This window comes from Vigna umbellata, chromosome 2, assembly GCF_029865625.1.
Source record: "Vigna umbellata cultivar VRB3 chromosome 2, Vumbellata_1.0, whole genome shotgun sequence".
Classification (NCBI taxonomy): Eukaryota; Viridiplantae; Streptophyta; class Magnoliopsida; order Fabales; family Fabaceae; genus Vigna; species Vigna umbellata.
This window is the reverse complement of record NC_142166.1, coordinates 6529684-6552326: the sequence shown is the minus strand read 5'-3', so window position 1 is coordinate 6552326 and position 22643 is coordinate 6529684. Positions and strand designations below refer to the sequence as shown.

The 22643-nt window shown below is 33.8% G+C and overlaps 1 protein-coding gene and 1 pseudogene across 4 annotated transcripts; both read left to right on the top strand.

The window, feature by feature from the left end:
- The first annotated feature begins 1046 nt into the window (after positions 1-1046).
- Positions 1047-15375, top strand: LOC124834256 (phosphoinositide phosphatase SAC3-like). Of its 2 annotated transcripts, XR_015784046.1 has the most exons (17): positions 1047-1774; positions 2961-3165; positions 3246-3399; positions 3954-4176; positions 4508-4584; positions 8039-8226; positions 8348-8445; positions 8626-8756; positions 8864-8992; positions 9226-9601; positions 10482-10603; positions 11133-11234; positions 12094-12285; positions 13495-13671; positions 13964-14075; positions 14525-14907; positions 15168-15375. XR_015784046.1 is itself a non-coding variant. In XM_047308911.2 (16 exons), exons 1-16 carry the CDS (start codon positions 1676-1678, stop codon positions 14639-14641), a joined length of 2502 nt encoding a protein of 833 aa, XP_047164867.2. In that variant the 5' UTR covers positions 1047-1675; the 3' UTR covers positions 14642-15305. The 2 variants fall into 2 exon arrangements, 1 of the variants encoding a protein (XP_047164867.2); XM_047308911.2 differs by having other exon boundaries at positions 14525-15305.
- LOC124834258 (protein INAPERTURATE POLLEN1 pseudogene) lies at positions 14774-16722 on the top strand (annotated as a pseudogene). 2 transcript variants are annotated; one of them, XR_015784047.1, is made up of 2 exons: positions 14774-14907; positions 15548-16722. The product of XR_015784047.1 is annotated as a protein INAPERTURATE POLLEN1 pseudogene, transcript variant X1 (transcript). The 2 variants fall into 2 exon arrangements; XR_015784048.1 differs by having other exon boundaries at positions 14775-14907; positions 15557-16722.
- The last annotated feature ends 5921 nt before the right edge of the window (positions 16723-22643 follow it).

The following is a 22643-nucleotide window of genomic DNA, read 5'->3' as shown; positions in this document are numbered from 1 at the left end:
TTTTAACAAGTATATATAAATTATAATTAATTTTAATTAGTAACTTGATTTTAAATTAAAAATTATCAAATTTCTTTTTTTTAAGAAAAACTAAATTTAATCAAAATTATAAATATAAAAATTAAATTAAATCGAAACTATAAATATAAAGATTAAATTGAAAATAAATAATTATTGTTTGCCACTACAAGTGGCATGTAATACATCACTACCTAAGGTATAATCATAATCTAACACACCATAATTTTTTGTTTTTTAAAAGAAATTGAAAATTCTACCACTAACATTAACATACATTATTTTCAAATAGTACGTTAACATTAATATAATAAAAATAATCAAATTGGACCATTTTAAAAAATAAAAAGACTAAATTAAACGAAAATGAATAAAAAAAATGAAATTGAACTAATAGAAAAATATACATAGATCAAATCTATAATTAAGTCTATTTATTTTCATCAATGAATCACTTATATTTACAAACTTTACATTATTTTTTACTTTTTTTTCATTCATTTAATATATACAACATTATTTTTCAAACGAGTTTTCTTGTTTTTTTTTTCTACTTCTCATTTTGAGTAGCACCAAACAAAGCCCAAATAAACTATAGCCCAGTAGTCGATGTTTGTTTACAAATTATTTATGTAATGCACAAGATTCATTCATGCGACTTTCTTCCATTGGAGTGGGCAAGAAAGTTTAAATGCCACGTTAGTTCACAATCACATTTACTCCGCGGTCGTTGAAACAAACAACAATTCAGATTTCAGACTATACGAAAATCGCATATAATACTTACAATTATTGTCAAACAATCTCTTCCATCTAATTCACTCCAATATATAGTTATTCTAAAACGAAAATAACTTCTCATACTTATTTATTTGACATTTTTAATTCCTTTTAATGTGTGGCTTTGCTTCTTCTCTCTCTTTGGATCTGTGAGCACTGAGCTGTCAATAAATCACAACTTCGCAAAAATTAAATACAGTATAATATAAATAAAATAATATATAAATATAAACAAAAATTGAATCAATTATTAGCTGTTGGTCGTTCTTCTTCTCTTCTCTTCCCGTTCGTTCCCGTGCTCGCCAAACTTTTCCTTCTTCAACCTCCAAAATCTCTTCTTCTTTTTCTTCATCTTCTTCTTTATCTTCGATCTCGCGCTAGCGTCCTTAAACGCTGCGTTTGGAGTTTTCGTTTTTAGAACACGCACGTGTTTTATTCTCTTCGACTTCTGCTTCATAGCTATAAGAACACGCAATCCGTATTTTGTGAAATTTCGATCTGTGCGGTGGAGATTCTTCGTGCTGAGGTTGAGTCTCGTCGGAGGGAGAGTACCGCAGGTTGCCGGGGGTGATGGCGGGGGAGGTGGTGGTTGGTGGCGGTGGTGCAGGAGGAAGAGGCGGTGGAATGTGGAGGGAGTGTCGATGAATTTGGGGGGAGGAGAATGCTGTATTTGAAGCAACCTAGGGTTTTTGAGAGCATGGAGTTGTGTGTTTTGGAGCATTGGTGGTTTTGTGGTTTCTCCTCGTGTTAGGTGGTGCTGATCGTGCTGTGCGAGAACGTTGGGTGATTTTATTGGCTACACTTTGCATGCGTTTTTGATGGTTTCCCTCTGAGCCCGAGGCTCGGGGGATCTGAATAATTGGGCGAAGGAGCAGCCATGGCATCTTCGGAGAATGAACCTTCTTCTCACTCTTCACCTCCTCCTCCTCCCGCAAATATTTGTTTGCAAAAGTTCCGGCTCTATGAGACGCTATCGGTGTGTATTTGTATGCTATTATGCACTTTACTTGCTCTTTCCAATTTCCGTTTTTCGGTTGTCGTTGTAGTAAGCTCTGAACTCTGAACTCTGATTCTGCTGAGATCCCTTTCTTTTTGTCGCAATTGATTGTTTCGTCTGAAAAAAATTGTTTTTGCTAAATTTTAGTTCTAGGTGTTTATTTCTTTGTTGCTTATTGGCTGGCTTGTTATGTATCGACGTATTGTAGAAGAAGATAAGCGTGGGATTTTGTTTTTCCTTTTGCTTATAATTGAGTTGATGGGCTATGATACGAAGGTTAATAGTATTAGAGGTAAGGTCAATGCGCTTCTTTCTCGCTCACCATCGTATGCTGTGATGAAATGCATGTTTTAGGGGGATCTCGAGCATTCGGTGGATATATTATCCTATTGGCGACTCTTATTTGTTTTGATTCTGGAACAATAGTGTTAAAAGTTTGTGGAGGAAACAAGAAACTAGTTTATCATCCAATGTGTTGGGCTTCTTGTATGATGTTGACGACGATATATTTGTGTAAAGTTTTTCTTGGTTCACTGTTTTACAGTATGAGAATTAGTTTGGCGAAGTAGACTTGACATAAGTATTTAATTGCATGGATTGAATATGCTCAGGATCTATCTGGACGATCTTCTTGTTCAAAGAGAAAAAAATAAGAAGAAAAATTGAAACTAACTTCTCTATAAACTAATGTTAGATCATGCATGAGTTAATTTATCGAAGTTCTCTAGTATAGTTTCTCTAAATTTTTATTTTAACTTGTGCATAAATTAATTTCAGTTCATGGAGAAGTTAATTTCATTTTTTCTTAGATGGACTTCTTGTGAAGCTCATCCAAACAAAATCTTAATTTCTTGCTTTATTATAATGGTTTTTTACATTTCCAAAATAAATTTGACTGTAATTTTTATGTATACACGTGAGCTTCTTTGTGGGTGATGCTTCCTATTTCATTTTACAGTGGGTATTCTATGGCCTGTTTATGCTTTAGATCATGTGTTTTGCTATTGCATAGTTTAATTATCACGCCTGTTGTAATCCAATTTGTATATTAAACTTTGGATATCACATTTTGAGAAAATGCGGAGTTTCATGATTGAATAGTTTTGGAGTTGTGTTTATCAAATGTTTCTTTATTTAAAAGTTTTTTTCCCTGTTTGTGCCACAGAACTTTTACATGATAGGAAGGGACAACAGCAGGACTTATTGGAAAGTGTTAAAGATTGACCGTCTAGATCCATCCGAGCTGAGTGTGCTTGAAGATTCCACCACATATACAGAAAGTGAATGTTCTGATCTGTTGAGACGTATACATGAGGGGAATAGGTCCACAGGTGGACTGAAATTTGTTACAACTTGTTATGGAATTGTTGGTATGTTGATCTGATGTTTATTTTCAGTTGACCTTTGACATGTTATCAGTTTATATCTTGATTTGTTATTCTGCATCCAGGGTTCATAAAATTTTTAGGGCCATACTACATGGTGGTCATCACAAAAAGAAGGCAAATTGGTGCCATCTGTGGTCATACAGTATATGCTGTCTCAAAGAGTGAGATGATTCCACTGCAAAATCCTTCTGTTCAATCTAACATCGATGAGAACAGGTCTTTAATTTTGGATGTTATGTTGATTTTACTTTTCTAGTTAAAAAGAAAAAACTGGATGTTACCCCAAGGGGATGCTCATCATATATGTGCATTTATATTTACTATTTCTGTATGCTAGCATCTGTCTGTGTCTCCTTTATTAATTTGAAACAGAATGTTGCTTCAGATTTATTCTTTGTGTCATTTTTCAATTTGAATTATTTTAACTGCCTACTGTTCATAAGATATATAAAATTAATATGTAAGTTAGTGGAAAACTTGAGGTTAAAATTGCATCTCATCTCCTTGGTCTAAATAAAAAGAATGTCAAAAGGTGAAAAGATTTTTATTCATTATAAACATCTCTTCGGATTATTGAGATCTCAATTTTGATTACCTTTTGCTCCTATATAAATGTTGCATAAAAAATTGAGTTGTAGGTGATTATTCTTAATGCTTGCTATTTGCTACCATCTTTTGATTTAGACAAAATATTGTGGTACAATCTCAAAATTTTCGTTCTTAATGTTTTGTGCTATTGTATTAACTTTTTTTTTTCGTTCACTTTTTAGATACAAGAAACTCCTGTTAACAGTTGACCTTTCGAAGGATTTCTATTTTAGCTACTCATACTATATCATGCGTAGTCTTCAAAGGAATTTGTGTGATAGTGAGACAGGCCACGTCCTTTATGAGAACATGTTTGTCTGGAATGAGTTTTTGACTCGAGGAATTAGGAATCACCTCCAGAATACTATTTGGACAGTTGCACTGGTATATGGCTTTTTTAAACAGGTGATTATAAGTGGCTCTTAGTGCCATTGCAAGAATATATGATAAGCTTTTCTCATTAAAGTGAATACCATTCTGATATGACTCATTCAAGTGAATACCATTCTGATATGACTCATTCAAGTGGCAAGAAAAATGTACTTTATTTTCTTGTTATTAGTATTAGTATAAGTGTTCAACACATCTAGATGACATTCCTTCTTAAGTTTTCATTTCTGGGCTAGATACCTTCATAAGTATCTGGTTATGTACTATTATCTCATATTCAGATCAAGTAGCTGTGCTCTGTCAACTCATGCTTGAAGTTCTAATGTCTATTTTGTGGCTTCTTTAGGAAACACTTGAAATATCTGGACGGGAGTTCATTCTTACTCTCATTGCAAGACGATCTCGCCATTATGCTGGTACTAGGTATGAAAATTTCATTGTATTGAGTTTGTGTTCCTTATGCTCTGGTCATTTTTGTATTTTCTACCTATTTTGACTTGTTGCCACTACTCTGTAATTTTAGTATAGTAATATAATTATAAAGAAATGGTTCATGGAATCCTTGTCTAAAATTTTTCATGGCATTAGTATTTGAAAAGAAATTTACATGATTAAGTTTTGACAAGCCAGCAGCCTCTTTGCAAGGCTTCTTAACATAACTAGGAATGCAAAAATGAAGAGAGCAGGCAACATGATAGTCAAAGTTGCTTAAGTTGTGATCTGATGCGAGTCCTTGGTCCTCTCCTAATTACATTCATTTGGATTTTAGTATTTTTGGGATCATAACATACTAAATCACCAGAATCGTATTGGAATGGAAGAATATTGACTCTGTTGTGGGTCTGGCGATACAGATCTCAGAGGATGAGAACCAAACAGACCCTATGGATTGATGAACTGAAGCAATGATGGATGGGTGTGTTCAGAAACTCTTTGGTAGAGGTCTGCAAAGGTAGTGGCTAGAAACAAGCTCTAGTGTGCCATAATGCACTGTACAAATTTATAGATGCTATGGACCAACAACTGAGGAAGGAAGTCTTGGGGCTGCTTTGGCTATGATGACCATTAGGTCAAAGGATATCTTGGAAAAATGAATTTTTAGCCTAACACAAATCATCTAGGTAAGGTGATATTTGCACTCACTTATATATTATAATTTGACCATTTTTATTGTTGATGTAAGATCTCTAACACAACTTCTTGCACCGAATATTGACATTTCGAATGCGGTAATAAAGGGAAGTTTCATAGCGAGTGGCACGATAGGCCTCAACAAATTTGACTTGGTCATATCTCTTGTTGATATGGGATATTCAACACACTTATGCTAAGGACTACACATCTTAAGTATGGAAATAGATATTTATGGGTGGTTTGATAACAATCCAATAATAGGTGGCACAATAATTTCAACAATTCTTGGTTGTAGAAGTTATAATACAATTTTAGAAAGTGGGGCTTTAAGCCTATTCAATCTCATAAACCATCTTGGTAAGATGAGGTTTACACTTAATTATATACTATAGTATGACCATACTTTTAATCATTTTGGCATTTTTAACACACCTTCTCACACTAAGTACTAGAGATCTCGAACCTGATAATAGATATGGGTCTAATAAGGGGTGACATGATAGACCCAAACAAATGTGAGATCTTCACCAAGATATGACATTGGGTTGGTCTAGGTGAGAGTGAACCACCCCATCAAACATGAGATTTGATTTGAGATGCATCACTACTAGGGAGAGAGAAACAATGCTATAACATACGGGTTCTATTGGTAGGTTGTAAAAGCCTTGTCAAGACAGATGTCAAGTGTCTCTTGGACACCTTGAGGGTTTCCCTTTTCACCCCTATGTTATATATTGTCTTATCTAAAATGGCCTTTGGACCTACTACTCCTTTTCTAAGTTAACAACAATTTCTTCATAAAAACTTAATGGCAAAAATTACATATCTGGGTCTAATTTGTTGAGTTTTGGGTTTTTGATCAAGCTTTTCATGATCACTAAGATAATAGTAAAATACCATCAGAGAAAGTTGAACATGGGTTCAGCTTTGTGCCTTGTTGTGCCTATATTTGGAACCCAATATGTGGGGAACTTTTACAACATTCAAAAATTGTAATTCCTTTTTTAAGAAGTCCAAGATTATTTTTGCAAATGATATTCAACACCTTTGACTTTTCTCATAAACTAGTATATCTTAAACAAATGGATCTTGACATTGCTTCTTTTATTGTCAAAGTCCAATCAATTGCCGAGGAATTGCAGATGTTCTAAGCAGTTTATTATTTGGAGAGATAAGAAGTTGGATAAGTTCTACATGGTTACAATTCTTCATGCCATGCACCTAAATTTTGATCATGTTCTGAACCAAATCCTGACTGGTTTAGAAAATTCCATCAACGGAGTGTTATTATAATAATAGAAATAAGGGATAAATCATTTATAATCAGAAATTTTTACTTATTATCATATTTAATCTTTATTATTAAAAAGAATATCAATCTTGTCTATTGTATTGATTCTATTTTCTCAATATAAATTAAGTCACCCGTTTTTTCTCAAACATACTGTTTCAGCTCAATGTTTCTTTCTTTCCTATAGTTTAACGGTCTGTTTGCCACATGTTCTTTCAAATTAGATTCAGGCTATTTTCAATGTCTGTGATAGCAGTGCTGTTATAATATCATTATTCTGTTCCAGTTCAGTAATGATATACCCCTGCTCTATTGTATTTCATGGTGCTAGGATATATTACTTCTGGGTGATATTCTCTAACATATAGAAAGAATAGAGAGTTTTTCATTTTATGTTCAGGTCATATTAACTAGAACCCATCTAAATCTGGTATATTCAATCCTCCTTGGCTGTTTGATAGAATACTCTTAAAACTAGAAGATCGGACAAGGGTAAAAGCAAAATGAAATTAAGATGGAAAAATGCAAGGAAGGGAAGGTTGAACTTTGGTACTGCTGGGTAATTGGCAAATTAACTAGCACTGGAATCAAGACCCAATTTTTGTTAAATTGCTTGATGTGCTTGTTGTTGTGGTGTTATCCAATGGGGTAAATGGTTGACTTTTCTTTGAAATGATATTGTAACGTGTTGCTCACTCTCAAATATTATAAGATTTATATAAAACAAGAACTTACACATTGAATTTGTCCATGATCAAATGTTACCAACTGTCAAATATGTGAGGAAAGGGTCACAATTACAGTATGGACTGATGAAGTTGCCCTATCATGGTTTGTTTCACCTGTTGCCCAATCAGTTGGCAGTATTTTCTGGACATCAAAGAATGATTTTCCAATCTTGTTTGTTCATTTCAAATACTCATAAGAAAACATTAAGTAGTCCACTTTCCATTTTAAAAATTATATTGCAGTTACTCATTAATGGATTATTTCATTTTAAAGAATAAAACAGAGAGCCTTTAAGGTTGTGGAGATATTATCGGATTCAGTGCCTAAAATACTCAGGCCTGTTTAATTTTAGTGCTGAATTGAAAAGGTACTGCTCTGATAATAAATTTAAGTGGAAAAATGTTGCATATATTCATGGATACCTAATGTATTCTGGAGCAACCTTTTCCTTATGTAATCATTACATGATATTAACTTACTTTATTATATAATCTTGTTTATCTTATGAAATACAAATTTTTTCCACTAATACACAAAAAATTATAATTTTTTACAAATGGGGTTGAGTGCTGAGTTTTCCCATCAGACTCCTTACTAGAAATTCAGTGCAAGATAATTTTACCAAATATACCAGCTTTACTCTAGTTAGGATTCTAATATTATATAACTGCCGGAATTATATGTGCAACTTGCAACTACATTTATGTGGTTATTGCTATGTAGGTATTTGAGACGAGGATTAAATGACAAGGGTAGAGTAGCAAATGATGTGGAGACAGAGCAAATTGTATTTGAGGATGTTCCTGAAGGTCTTCCAGTCCAAATATGCTCTGTTGTGCAGAATCGGGGTTCAATCCCCCTGTTCTGGTCACAGGAAACTTCACGTCTGAATCTTAAGCCTGATATCATATGTATGCCTTACCATTTCCTAAATACTAGCACTTTCCGAGTTATGTTTTTCTTATCTTCTCTTCTCCACCTAATGTATGAGGCACTGTCTATTTGTTTATGTTATCACTTGGTCTTTGTCAGTGTCAAAGAAAGATCAGAATTATCAAGCCACCAAACTTCACTTTGAAAATCTCATCAAAAGATACGGGAATCCCATAATAATTTTGAATTTGATAAAGGTAGTTTTCTATTTTTCTTCTTTGAAGGAGTTTATTTTATTTTTCCCTTTATATCAATTGTCTAGTTTCCTCAATAAGCATTTTTCTTGTATTTTATTACAGAATGGTGTTGATTTCTTCCGTCTTTTTTTAATTTGGTAGACTCATAAGTAATTGATTTTGTTACTATTAAACCAACAGTCACATGAGAGGAAGCCTCGCGAGTCGATTCTTCGTTCCGAGTTTGGTAATGCCATCAATTTCATTAACAAAGATTTATCAGAGGAGAACAGATTGAGGTTTCTTCATTGGGATCTTAAACATTTTCAGAGGTTAGTGTCTTTTATTCTATAATTTTATCTTTTTAATAATTAAATTAGAACTGTGCTCTGAATAAGCTAATATATTTTTATGTTCTTTTTATCTGTTCTATTTCCAGCAAAGCAACAAATGTTTTGCTACTTCTGGGAAAAGTGGCTACATATGCTTTGACATTAACAGGTTTTTTATATTGCCAAGTGTCACCAACTCCTAGACTCGAAGAATGTATAGAAAGGCCACCTATTAAGTAAGTTTTTCATTTTCCTCTAATGTTGTCATTCACTGCTTCTTTGAAACATTGGGTGTATTTGTGAAATTTCTATAGGAAAGTATTACGACAACGTACAATGATATAAAGTTTTCTGTGAATAGCATTAAGAAATGTTATTAAGGTGTTAATGCATGTGCCAAAATAAAGGCACTAATATTTGACGTTAAGTTCATCCACTGACATCTTTTGTTTATATTATTGATGTTAAGTTTCGCATATGACAATATTGATAAGGGAAGCTTTCAACCCACGAGACATGTTGATGTTGACAACGAAGTTGGTAATAATTTAGAGAGGAAACCTAGTGGAGAAGACAACCATGCTAACGGAAACCATTTTGTTAAGCCACCCATGTTCCAAAGGGGGGTTCTTCGAACTAATTGTATAGACTGCTTAGATCGCACAAATGTTGCACAATATGCATATGGGTTGGCTGCTCTTGGCCACCAGCTTCATGCTCTGGGAATTATTGACCACCTGAAAATTGACCTTGATGATCCTGTAAGTGATGATTTGATGGGATTTTATGAGCGGATGGGTGATACTCTTGCACATCAGTATGGTGGTTCTGCTGCACACAACAAGGTGATTACTTATGATCTTTGCAATTGCTTCAGTTAGCAGTTATAATTTATCTAGGGAACTGACCTTTAAACTCTTTCAAATAAAGCTTTTATTAACTTTGTAATTGGTTTAAACTTTATAATAGACAAGATCATTGTTAATCTTAGTTTTTCAAGACAATTTTAGCAGGGAAAAAAATAGATATAAGAAAGGAGAAATCTCTATCAATCAGCCCAATGATGATTATTTTTGTGGTTTACTGCCGATAATGCCTATCTAAATGTGTTGCTATGTTATCTGAGTTAGATGTTATTCAATTATTAGTAGTCTTGTTTGCTTTTCTCATTTATAGAGACTTGAGAATAGACTTATCTCTTGGATTACGTACTTGCATCAGTTTCTGAATACATAAACAAACTTGGAAGTGTTACTGCCACTAATGACCACTATCATATAAGATATGAAAAGTTGGAAACCCCATTATCCCTATTGGAGTTAAATTTTTATTTTTCAGAATGGTAATTCCATTATAAACTTGGTTAATCTTCAGAATTTTGGGTTTGGCTCCTATATAGTGCAAGATGTACCTTAACTTGGGCATAGTCCAGAGTGTAGCTGTTGACTGGAAATTAATGATTGAGATTTTAACAACTTTATAATTTGTTGGACATGTATATTATAATAACCTGAACTATTGGTTTTCAATCAAGTATTATCTTCACTAACTCTCTAATGTACCCCTGCAATTCACAGTAGCCCAATAACGTTTTCTTTCTTCCTTGGATGCTTTATTTGATTTTTTTTTTTCATTGTTAAATGGTTAAAGTACATGTTGAAAAATCTAATTGATTTGTTCATTGCATGGTCTTTTTCTTGAACTTCTTTTCCACTTTCAATGTAGATATTCTCTGAGAGGAGGGGACAATGGAAAGCTGCAACACAATCCCAGGAGTTCTTTAGGACTCTTCAACGATATTACAGCAATGCTTACATGGATGCTGAGAAGCAAAATGCAATTAACATGTATGTGCCATGGTCATGTATTTCTTAACTGTTTATTGTCTCGTGGTTGGATTCATAGCTTGTCTTATTGCTCCACTTAGCATGTTTGATGTGGAACTTGGGTGCCTATAATACCCAAGTTTCCATTTATTTCTCCCTACCAAATTCTCATAACTGGGAAACGTAGAGAAGAAAAACGTTAGAGTTGAGCAAAGTCTCTTTCTGTGGGTTGTACATGGTGTATCCCTCATAAATGAATTTCCTTTGACTGTAGTGAGTTGTGGAGGTAGTTGCACTGGCATTACGTACATTACTGCACTTATTTATATCTTGTACAAATCTTATCCTGGATCTGCCGAAGTTCCCATATTTTTCACTTGATTGTGACCTTATCCTATCTCCGATTTAAATTATCTATACTAGTTATAATTTTAATATTGTACTATTATTATATATTCCTGTTTGCAAAGATTGTCTTTTTCGTGCTATTAATTAGTTAATTAATTATTGTCTTATAATAGCAAACTAGTCTTTCTTTTTCTTGGCACAGATTCCTGGGGCATTTTCAGCCACAAGTGGGTAAGCCTGCTCTATGGGATTTGGGCCCAGATCAACATTATGATATAGGGAGACATGGGGATGATGATGCAAGGTAATTGAATTTAATATATGGGAATACCCTTTTTTCATTCTTTTGTAAGTTAGTCCTTGATTAAAGACCTTGGGTTTTTAGAGTTTGTCCCTGTGAAATTTCCTACTTTAGGTATAATTCTTGACACATTCTATTTGTTTTAATTCCAATCGGTTTTTAGATGAAATTTGACAATGAGTGTGGTTGACATGCGAGTAGTGCTTTTGGCAACTCACATGGTGAACTGCTATTGCCACTATGTTTTAAAAATATAGTATGATTTAAGTTTTTACGTCTTTTAATTTCGACAGGGAAAACATGAACAATTTTTAGAACTCGGTGTATGACTAATCTTATCTTTGTTGTGCACATTTGGCCCAAAACATAATCTGAGTTTCCATGTCAATGCATATTAAAGAGATTGGGCGTGAGATTTGTCAATCTTTTGTACACAAGCCTCTTAACTGTTAAACTCAAATGCAGCAATAAGTATGATTTTTGAAGATTTATGGTAAATACTGACCTATTTTGCATTTTCACGTATGCAAATCTGTCTGCTAATGAAGGTATATAACAGTTATCAAGTTACTGTTAGAATTTGCTACGAGGATTTGAAGTATAGCTGTGGTGATTTGTGGGAATAGCTTTTAAATCCATATGTCGTAGATGAAGGGTTTGGTGAATCTTTTAAGTTGAAGTGTTTCAAAACTTGGATGAATGTTGCTGGCTGGGCATTAGCACTGTGACATGATCTTTATTTTTTTGTTAAATGAGAGATAGCATATAATTTGACACTACAAAATCATTGTGGGCTTTTTGTGAATATATATCATTAAGTTCTTGGAGATGCAGCTTATGTGGTCTGAATTATGAATTTTAGGTCATTTGTCAAAAGGTGTTTCTCGGATGGAAGCATCGTTCATGGCAGCTCCTTACCCACGTCAGCCTCAAATTCAAATATTGAAAAATTCTCAAAGCTAGGTTTGCAGAACCAATCAGAAGAAGGAAACAATGATTTTTGTGACTCATTGCCTGAAATATCAACATTTGAGAGTGACATGGCATTTTCAAGGTTTGTAATTGTAATTATTAATGTGACTGTTAACATGTAATCCAGTTACCATATGTAGGAAGAGACAATTTAAGTCACAGTAAAATTACCCCAAATGGTGCTCCCATAAGGTGAAATCCCAGATTCAAGTATCAACTCACTGTTTACCCAATTGGATAATCTAGTTTTGAATAAGTATGCTTAAAAATTATAGTTTTGCTTTACTAATCCATCTTACTAAGATAAGAAAATATTGATACTAGATAGATGATTTGATAATGTGGCTTGTGGCTGTTCAAAACAACAAAAAAATAATGTGGCTAGTGAATATATTATAAACAGAACATTGCTTAATTGCTTGCTCTTGAATAGTTAGTTACGAGATAGTTATAATTTGTACAGCTGTCAACTGAACAGGTCCCCTATAATGTAACGACTTTCTCACCAAGAAATAACAGCTCAGTTTATTTGTGTATCTCTTATCTTTTTTTCTGTTTTTTTTTTGTCTAATTCAATATTATATCAAGAGCTTAGTGACCCCTACGGCTGATAAGAATCCTAATCCTACTTCAATTCCCACCTCCGCCCCAGTCACCTCCAATGAGTTACACTTTGTTGTATGACAACTACAGAATTAATCAGTCAACATATAAACAGTCTTCAATATTTTTTATGTCTTCTCATAGCATACCTTTTTTCTTGAGAACAGAAGTACCTAAATCAAGATTGTCAACAGATATGCTTTTGTGATAGGGTAGATTTTGTTCTTCTATTTGAGACAGCCTCTGTTTTTCCTTGTTTTCTTTCTTTCTCTTGTATTCATGTTGAAAGGACCAGATTACGCTGCATAATGTTAAGCTAAATTGTATCAACAACCATATAAATGTACTAGTACAAGCTGCCAACTTGGTGGTGTTTTTGGTTTCTTTTTTTTTTTTTTTTTTTTTGGTCATTACCATTCTCAAGCATTTCTAATGGTTTTAGTTTGTGATTTTAAAATTTGTGATTCAAAGTGGTGTAAATGTTGGTGTTTATACTATATTCTTACAAGCTTAGATAATGATATTGAATAAAAAAAGTGACGCTTGTAATTATAATAAAAACATATGAACTGAAAATAGAAAATAAACACCTCTTGCTTCTTGCTCGGTTGATGACATTCAGTTATTTTCTGCTTCATTATGTCTATCTAGTTATCTTATGAATGGTTTGCTATTCTTGTTTTTATAGGTACACTCCCTCATTGCCTCGTCGACAGCTTTTTGTAGACGGACCAAGAGAGCGGTACCTTGATGGTGAACATATTTCACATTCTGCACATGAGGCTTCATTCAGCAGTTCCAACTTTGTTGACCTGGATTGGCTGTCTTCTTCAGGAAATTCATGTGAAGAAGAGCCATTTGAAAGGTAATGCTGCATCGCATTCCAGTGAAGCATCTATATAGATACCTAGAGAGATATGTATTTGCTAAAACATTTTTTTATTGGGAGTGAGAGTTATGGAAGCAACAAAATAGAGTGGGGAAGGGTAAATGTTGAATATATTTGAGAATTACAATTTTGGATTGAGAATGTGTGTAGGGTGTATGATGTACATAAGCATATCACACATATCTCCGAAGTAGATTTACTTAAGTTACGTTGTATAATATCCCCAAAAATAAAATAATTTTTGTAAGGCTTATTGATGTACATGCAGGTTTTCAATTGCCAATTCTTCTATTGCTGGGAATTCTTCAGAAAATGTTATCAATGGAGTTATTATAGGAGGAGATACTCCCTCCAGCAGCGTTTTAGACTCAAACACTAAGGTACCGGCCCTTCTGACATGGTATTTATGGAGCACGGGCATACTACTATGATACATGCATGACACGTTAAGATAATGGATCAGACAACTGTGTGAATTTGAAGTAAATTAAATTTCTTGTGGTACTTATACATGCTTAGTTTATTATCACAAGCTTCTGATTTTCATTTAGTTCTTTTTATGATAGCTCAATAAACATGATGTTTCATGTTTTGGGGAAGGGTCTTCCTCGATAATTACAGGTCAAGAACATCACATGTATCAATATTTATGTTGTTCCCTGTCTGATCTGATTGTAGAAATATATTTGGTGGACAATATTACTGATTTAGGATCATAATAGCTCCATGTCCGTAATTAGTCCTGAAATAGTTGAAAGTGAGTTTGACTTGTAAATTGCTTTGGTCTTTATTTCACATTTCAGATGCTAATTCCTTGTAATATTCTCAGGGAAGAGAGCGAACTGGGTCAGAGTTATCCTACCGTGATGCCCAGTCCAAAGTTCTAGAGGAATATCCTGATACTTTTGTACAATGGGTGAATAATGGACAGACACTTTGCAATTGAACTTTCACACAAGGATCCCTTGCATTTATATATAATGTAAATTTATTTAATTGACTTGGCTTGCTCAAAAGATGGCTAGTGAAAGAGATTTGAGTGAGCTAAACATATGCGATACAGAAGCCATCGTAAGGAAAAAGAATATATACAGGCTTTCGAGCAGCTTCCTCTGTAAGATGCTGCTCTCGGAAGAAATCCTACCGGCTTTCTTGGTATTGATTTGCAGCAGCATTAATTCTGTCCTCACAATCTCTCAATCAAATCTTGAGGTATAGTAGGACAGAGTAAATAGCAAAATGTTGTAAAATTGTTTTTCTTTCTTTTTTTCTCGCAGGAGCTCATTGTATTTTTCTTTCGTCAGTTGATGATCATATTAGGTGCATTTCTTGTATATATTAACTTGTTTGTCTGAGCTCCACTTCTAGAATTGCTAAATAATTAATTCTTTTAAATAATTCCGCTTCTTGTAATGTATAATTCTCTCCGCTCTCATACTAGCGGTGATTTAAGTTTCCATCTCCTGCTGCAGTGAAGATCTGGAACGAGGTGTCCTCTGGCCTGGAGTTGCATATTTTCCCTTTTCCATTTTAAATTTCATTTTTTGTCAATTTGTTAATGTATGAAATTTTACGGAGTTTTGATCAATTATTCTGAACAGGTTCTCCAACCAATTTCGTGTTTGCATTTAAATATTGTAGTAAACTTCAAATTGAATAAAGACACTTTTTCAGGTTAAACTGATATGATTGTGGACATTATACCTTGATAGAAAAAATGGAAAAGGAGAAAAAAAGTAATGCGTGTAGTTAAGTCATATAATATATTTAATTATGTAGTTGTAATATTGGAGAGTGTTTATATAGCAATGTTTTATAATTTGTCTTAAGATCATGAATTTCAATTTTGAAGTGTTTGTAGGGTATGACGCATAAGTATAAATGAAAAGATACAGTTTTAGGTGGGTAGTCCCGCGGAAAAGTAGCCGTTGGAGCGATCAAAGAAGGAAGAAAGAAAGAAGATGTTGAAAGTGTTCGGGCGGCAGAAGCAGTCGCGTGCGTTCAAGGAGTACTACTTCGAGTGGTTCAACACCCTAAAGAAAAACCTCCTTCCCCTCCTTCGCCGCTCCATCGCAGGTGAGTCACCCACCATCCTCTCCAGCCACGTGGAGATGCTCCACCAGCACTTCCAATCCTACTACCACGCCCTAGACGCCGCCGCCACCACAGACCCCACCCAACTCCTCTCCCAGGACTGGCGCAACTCCCTCGAAAAACCTCTCCTCTGGCTTGCCGACCTCCACCCCTTCCTCTTCACCAACCTCGTCCGCTCCTTTCTTCACCAACAATATCGCCCCGAGACTGACCAAAACAACCCCCGCCGCCACCTCCCCCTCCCCTTCCCTGACCGTCCATGGCAGGTAGCTCTTGCATGGAGCAATTCCTCTGACTCCCTTACCGCGTGCATGGACCAGATCGAGTGCCGCCTCCGCCACATCGTAACCACCCTCTCAGACCGCCTCAAGTGCGCCGAGAGCGCCTTCATGGAGTGCGTCGTGGGGAACTGGTTCCAGTGCTGGGAGGAGCAGAATATCGCCGCCGCCAAGGAGGCGGTGGGCGCGGACGTTAAGGCGCATATGGAAGAGGTGGTGAGCGTGGTTCTTTATGCGAACCGCGTGAGGCGGAGCGTTCTTGTGGACATAATGAGCGCGACCACTGTGTACCAGGCGGCGCTCTTTCTTGAAGGCCTGGCCCAATTCCTCATTGGCTTCAGAGAGCAGGACCTCCTCAACGCCGTTGAACAGTGCAAGGTCTTGCCTCACGCCAAACACTCTCGCACTTCCTCTCACTGATCCATACTCCACTCTATCTATTTCTTTCCCCTCTTTTTTCATCGTCCCCATTTAAGCTTCATTCAATAAAATACTTATAATTCATCTTCTTTACAATTGCTTAAACTTCCTCCTCCTGCATTTCATTCCTTCATACGCTCAAGGACACTTTTTTCCTTTTTTTCCCATCACCCCTTTTTCTTTCTCATCCCCTTTAGGACACATCAATTTTAAAATCCATTAAAATTGGTTTCCGTATTCATTGCTTGTGAATTCTTTTTCAGTAATCAACTTTTTCTCCTTTTTCTTCAGAGTGTCAATCAATATATTAAAATTCTTAAATTTTAACATCATATACCTCATTTCAAAAATCTCCACAGCATTCGCCAGGTCGCTTATAAGTGAATGAATAACCAAAAAAGAAAAAAGTTTAAACATGTTTCTTCATAAACTTCTTTTAAAAAGATTTTTTTTTAATTTTCTTTTTTGAAAAGGAATTTACAGAAAAGTTTGTCGACACGAAAAAAACTCTAGTATTATATACATACGTATACTTATTACTAAAATATTATAATATTTTTATATTGGGTAAAGTAAATGCTGTTACTTGGTATTATTCCGACGTTACAGACCTAAATTAGTATATTAATATCTTAGTATTAAATCACAAGATCATATGGAAAGGAATTTCTTCCTCACCCCATGTTTTCTTCATCTACTTCCACGGAAAGCATTTTTCTTAAATGAATGAATAAACAAATTCAAAGTGTACTTTCTTTTTAGCCAAAAGGTTGGTGTAATTAAGTTACTATGTTTTATCCAACTTCATACCACAAACAAAATCAAGTTTTATAAAAGAAAACAAAAATAAACTACAAAATATAAAGCAAGTTTGTCATGAGATCTGGTTTATCAGTGTTTTCCGGCTATACACTCCTTTTGATAAAAAGAGAACGTATGAAACAGTCTTGTTTGTTATATAACTTTACATGTGAGCAATGGTTTATATTAGGCTTTTTAAACTGCAAAAGGTAAGTTTTTTATTACAGAAGATTCATCCACCCGAAGGGTTGCCTAAAATATCCATAAAGAAAATTGCATCCTGCTTTATATTAGGTAACTCAGCCATGCTTTATATGCATCTATGTATATATATATATACTATTAGTAGGTATTGACATACTAAAATATTTAAAACTTCAAACTCAAAAGAAAACATACTCATGATTAACCCGAATAAAACGGGAAAATATTATTTCCCATCGATAATTATCATTTGACAATCTATTAAAAAATAAAATATTTTCAATAAAAGTGAATTTTTATATGTATAAAAAAGTTAAAATAAAGAATAATGATAATATTGTTAAGTAAAAGAATATTAATATAAGAAAAATATTCGAAAAGGAGAAAGGAGGGAAAAAGAGATGGTAATAGTTATCTTTTGGGAAACGAGAAACCCAAAACTCATCAGAGCCCATCATTGCAACAAATATGATTCAACTCTCTTTTCACTTTTTCAAATTGCAAATGATTTTTGGCATACCAAAAGGAGATAAAATTCAGAAGAAAAAGTCAAATAAATATTCCTCATCGACAATTGCCAACGATTCAGGTCTTATCAAACTACATAAATAGTTTTGTCGAACCAAATTGCTTCAACTCACTTTCTACTCTCATTATTGTAACATTTATTAATGGGTTTTGGAGGCCACAGATGATGGAACAAATTACACGATTCCCATTGGTCAAAACCTGCAAAAGAAGTCGAATCTTTATTTTGTAGCACAAATGTCACATACAAAATAAAACACTTTCTGGGTCTTTCTGTCATTAGGGTTTATCCCAACAATGAAAAGGAAAGCTTTAATCGACAACGTGGAACTGATCGAAATTGAAACCCTGATTGGGAGAATTAGTGGAATTAGTGGAACTCATCATCATCTTAAATTCTTCCATTTTTTAGCATCTCAGCAATTTGATGCTGTGCTCAGCCAAACCCAAGATACTCAATTAGATATAGCTTTCTTTCAATTATACATCACAAATCCAATAATATTAATTTTTTTATATGTCAAAGAGTGTTTTAAACTGTCAATCAAACTAGAATGTGTTAAAATTACTAACTGAGATAAATTTCTAACTTTACTTTATTTTTTTTAAGTTTAAGAAGTAAAGATATATTTAATTTAATAAAAAATATTATTTTTTTAAAATATACTGAAGATTTATAATAGAAATTTGGAATTTAAAAAAAATTACATTATTAATGTGTTGCTACACTTTTTTGTTAAAGATATTAGGAATAAGTTTGTAAGAAACCAAAAATAATGTAAATATAAGGAATTGCAGGGATTGAGAAATACGTAGATGGAAATGAAGAATTGTGTGGATGTTGTGAAGTATGAAGTTAATGGTAACCAGCTAAAAAGAAGAAACAACTATCATATTCAAAAGAACTTATCTCAAACGCAATCTCACGCCAGGAATTGGATTCTACGTTTCATCTTTCCTTACTAAAAACAAAAACATAAAAGTAGCCATCACTAAGTACTGCACCCTCCCTCATATACAATTTCTCAATTCAACATATGAATTTGCATGTGAATCACTAATTTAGCTGACGCTTTCATTGCAAGAAAAGTGCTTTGGCTAAACTAACTAGCAATGAGCGCCATTATTAGAGATCTCTGTCCCACAATATCATCTTCATAACATAACTCACTGATTTTGTTTAGGAAAATCATCAAACACTTGGTGCTCGCTCAACCACCATCACTCATTCTCTCTATTATACAATTTAACACAATTTGCTTCACAAGTTAAGTTCACTGTGCTCTTTTTATCTTTTATCATTTTTTGCTTAAAATGCACGCTCACACATGTCTTCGTTTTTCAATTACTTTTTAGCCTCTGGATCTCATCTTTTCCACCAATCAAACTACTTTAATTATTATTTAAAATCGAATAAATATTTAAATTCATTCTTAAAGCTTGAATGTCTTTGTTTATAGCTTTCTAATTAAATTTTCATTTGTATGAATCTCAAAAAAATCTATATTGATTATTGGATTTGATTCCCTAAAAATATATTGATAGCTAATCAATCCACTTGACTGTCACAAACTCTATAAATAATACAACTGATGTGAGATAGGTACAATCATCCTTTTCTATCATAATAAAATAGTGACCTCTCTTTATAAAACATATGTGACTTGAGTGTCAACTTCTGCAGGTCAACAACTCATTAAAGTGAATTGTATTCTCGGAGAGGATGGAAGATCAAAAGAGAGCAGAGCAAGGAAGGACGGCCGACCCTCAGACCAATTCAACCAAAACAATTTAGCGCCCACTGTGGGGCCGAGTGGCGTCCCCATGAAGCCACGAAGAACCAGTCGCGCGCTCGATCTCGACATCGCTACTTCGGATCAACACCAGGTTTTGCAACCAGAGTAAAAAATTTCGTAATAATTCCTAAAGGCATGTCTTTTGTTTTAAGAACTTTCAATAAAGTTCGGTCCTACTTTCATCCTTGACAGGTTCCACTTTTCATTATAATTTATAAATTATAATATATTTGTTTAACTGATATTGTTGTGAGTAAAAATATCATGCACAGGAAGGTTCAGACCTCGGGTCAGGTTCTACCAACTCTTAATTTTAAATTATAAAATATTATGCACAGGATGGTTCAGAGGCTGCGTTCAACCTTGTCAGGTTCTACCGACTCTTAATTTTAAATTATAAATTATAAAATATTATGCACAGGATGGTTGAGAAATGCGTTCAACTTTGTCAGGTACTACCGACTCTTAATTTTAAATTATAAAATATTATGCACATGGTTCAGAGTTCAAGTTCTACCAACTCTTAATTTTAAATTATAAATATCTTCAACTGTGTCAGGTTATAATGGCCGCTTGGGGAAGTCAGAAAAATGACTTCAGAAATCCCCGCTCAACGTAGGAAGTCAGAAAAATGACTCCTGCCTCAAGTCGGGAGAAAGTCAGAAAAATGACCTCAGAAATCCCCGCTCGAGGTAGGAAGTCAGAAAAATGACTTCTGTCACAAGACCGCTCGGGGGAAGTCAGAAAAATGACTTCAAAAATCTCCGCTCAATACAGGAAGTCAGAAAAATGACTCTTGTCTCAAGCCGCTTGGGGGAAGTCAGAAAAATGACTTCAGAAATCCCCGCTCAACGCAGGAAGTTAGAAAAATGACTCTTGCCTCAAATCAACGCAGGAAGTCAGAAAAATTACCCCTGCCTCAAGACCGCTCAGGGGAAAGTCGTAAAAATGACTTCAGAAATCCCTGCGCAGCAAGTTAGAAAAATAATTCCTGCCTGAAGCCGTTCGGGGGAAGTCCGAAAAAGGGCTTCAGAAATCCCTGCGCAACGTAGGAAGTTCGAAAAAGAACTCTTATTAGTCAACTACTCAACAGGTTCAGCTTTGTCAGGTTCCAATGTCTTTTCATTATAAAAATAAATTATAAAATATTGAAGCGTTTACTTTATTTTATTTAAAAGGATATTTTTTGGACTGAAAATCTCTTGCACAGGAAAAAGTGTCAAAGAGAGCTCTTAGATCCAAAGAGAACTCCTAGAGTTTGTCGCTCGGTACAGAGAGCAATGAAGACTTAAAGCATCGAAGATAGACTCCCTAAATACAATGTGAGCGACCTCTTTTAAAACTCATAATAATCCCTTCGCACCTCTTTCAAATAAAGAGAGCTTGCTTGGGTTTGGGGGCTTATATGAAATATACCGATCAGAGTTAATGGTCATTCATGAACAATTATCAGGTATTAATAGGTCAAATTACCTTTACCTTACGCTTTACAAATATACGGTATTAATTATTGATTATTGGGTTTGATTTCCTAAAAATATACTAATAACTAATCAATGGACTTGACTACCACAAACTCTATAAATAATACAAATGATATCAGGTACAATCATCTTTTTCTATCATAATAAAATAGTGACATCTCTTTATGAAACATATCTGACTTGAGCGTGAGAGTGTCTTCTGCAAGTCAACAACTCATCAAAGTGAAATTGCATTCTCGGAGAGGATTAAAGATCAAAAGAGAACAAAGCAAGGAATGACGATCGACCCTCAGACCAATTCAACCCAAACAATACATATTTTTAAAATTGATTTACGTAGACATTTTAATTAAAAGTAAATCATGATCGTTTTAAGCATTTACTCACTTAAGAAGGATTACTATCTAAGTTTTTCTAATGTTATTAGAAAGAAAGCGATAGCATACTTTTTTTCCCAATAAGTACCAACTTTTGTTTGTTTAATATTTTTGGACTTAATATCAAATAAGGATCGGATATTTCACATGTAGCTGCTTATTAGGATTGATTATGATTTAACGAGTCAAAAAGCAAATGAGAGTCATTATGTTTAAATATCTGAAAATAAAAAAACAATATATATAATAAATAATCTCATAATTTTATTAAAATGATAGATTATATAACACAACATTAAACTACTCTTATATTACACTCTATTGAATCTCATATTACTTACATATTATATACCTATAATTGAATTTTTATATTTTAGTTCGTATAATAAAATATAATAACTCTATTACTATGATTAATTATTGACACAATATCGTTTAAGCATGATATAAATTGGATTAGAAATATAAAGTGGGTATAGTAAAAGTTTAGAATTGTTATAAGAGAGACGTTAATAGGAGTATATAAGAGATGAAAATGACCTAAAAGATATCATAGAATTTAAAAATGACCATTTAAATTTTAAAATTTAATCAACCTGGGTAATAATATTTTACACGTATATATAGGATTAAGATTATAACATGAGTATATAAGAGATGAAAGAATAATAAAGTATTTAAATGTTGGTCTAAGGCTCGTGCATAATATAAAATTATTAGGCATTATAAGAATATAACTCATCAGGTTTAAAGGGAATCCAAATGAAAAAGTTTAAGAAAAAGATGTAAATATTCTTATTTTAAGTCTATCAAGTGGTATGGTTAAGATGAATCACTTCTTATGCGAAGTATTGTTCATTTTAAAGACAGGACTATGTACAGTTTCATTTTTAAAAAACACCTGAAAAAAACGAATGAATATTTAAATTATCTCTAAACTTCACTAATTTAGAGATGTGAGATTAT

Excerpts from the sequence above, each read along its gene's own strand:
- LOC124834256 (XM_047308911.2), top strand. The coding sequence starts at position 1,676 with ATGGCATCTTCGGAGAATGAACCTTCTTCTCACTCTTCACCTCCTCCT. Across the intron at positions 3,166-3,245 it reads AACTTGTTATGGAATTGTTG|GGTTCATAAAATTTTTAGGG; the intron begins GTATGTTGATCT and ends TTCTGCATCCAG. Across the intron at positions 8,993-9,225 it reads ATAGAAAGGCCACCTATTAA|TTTCGCATATGACAATATTG; the intron begins GTAAGTTTTTCA and ends ATTGATGTTAAG.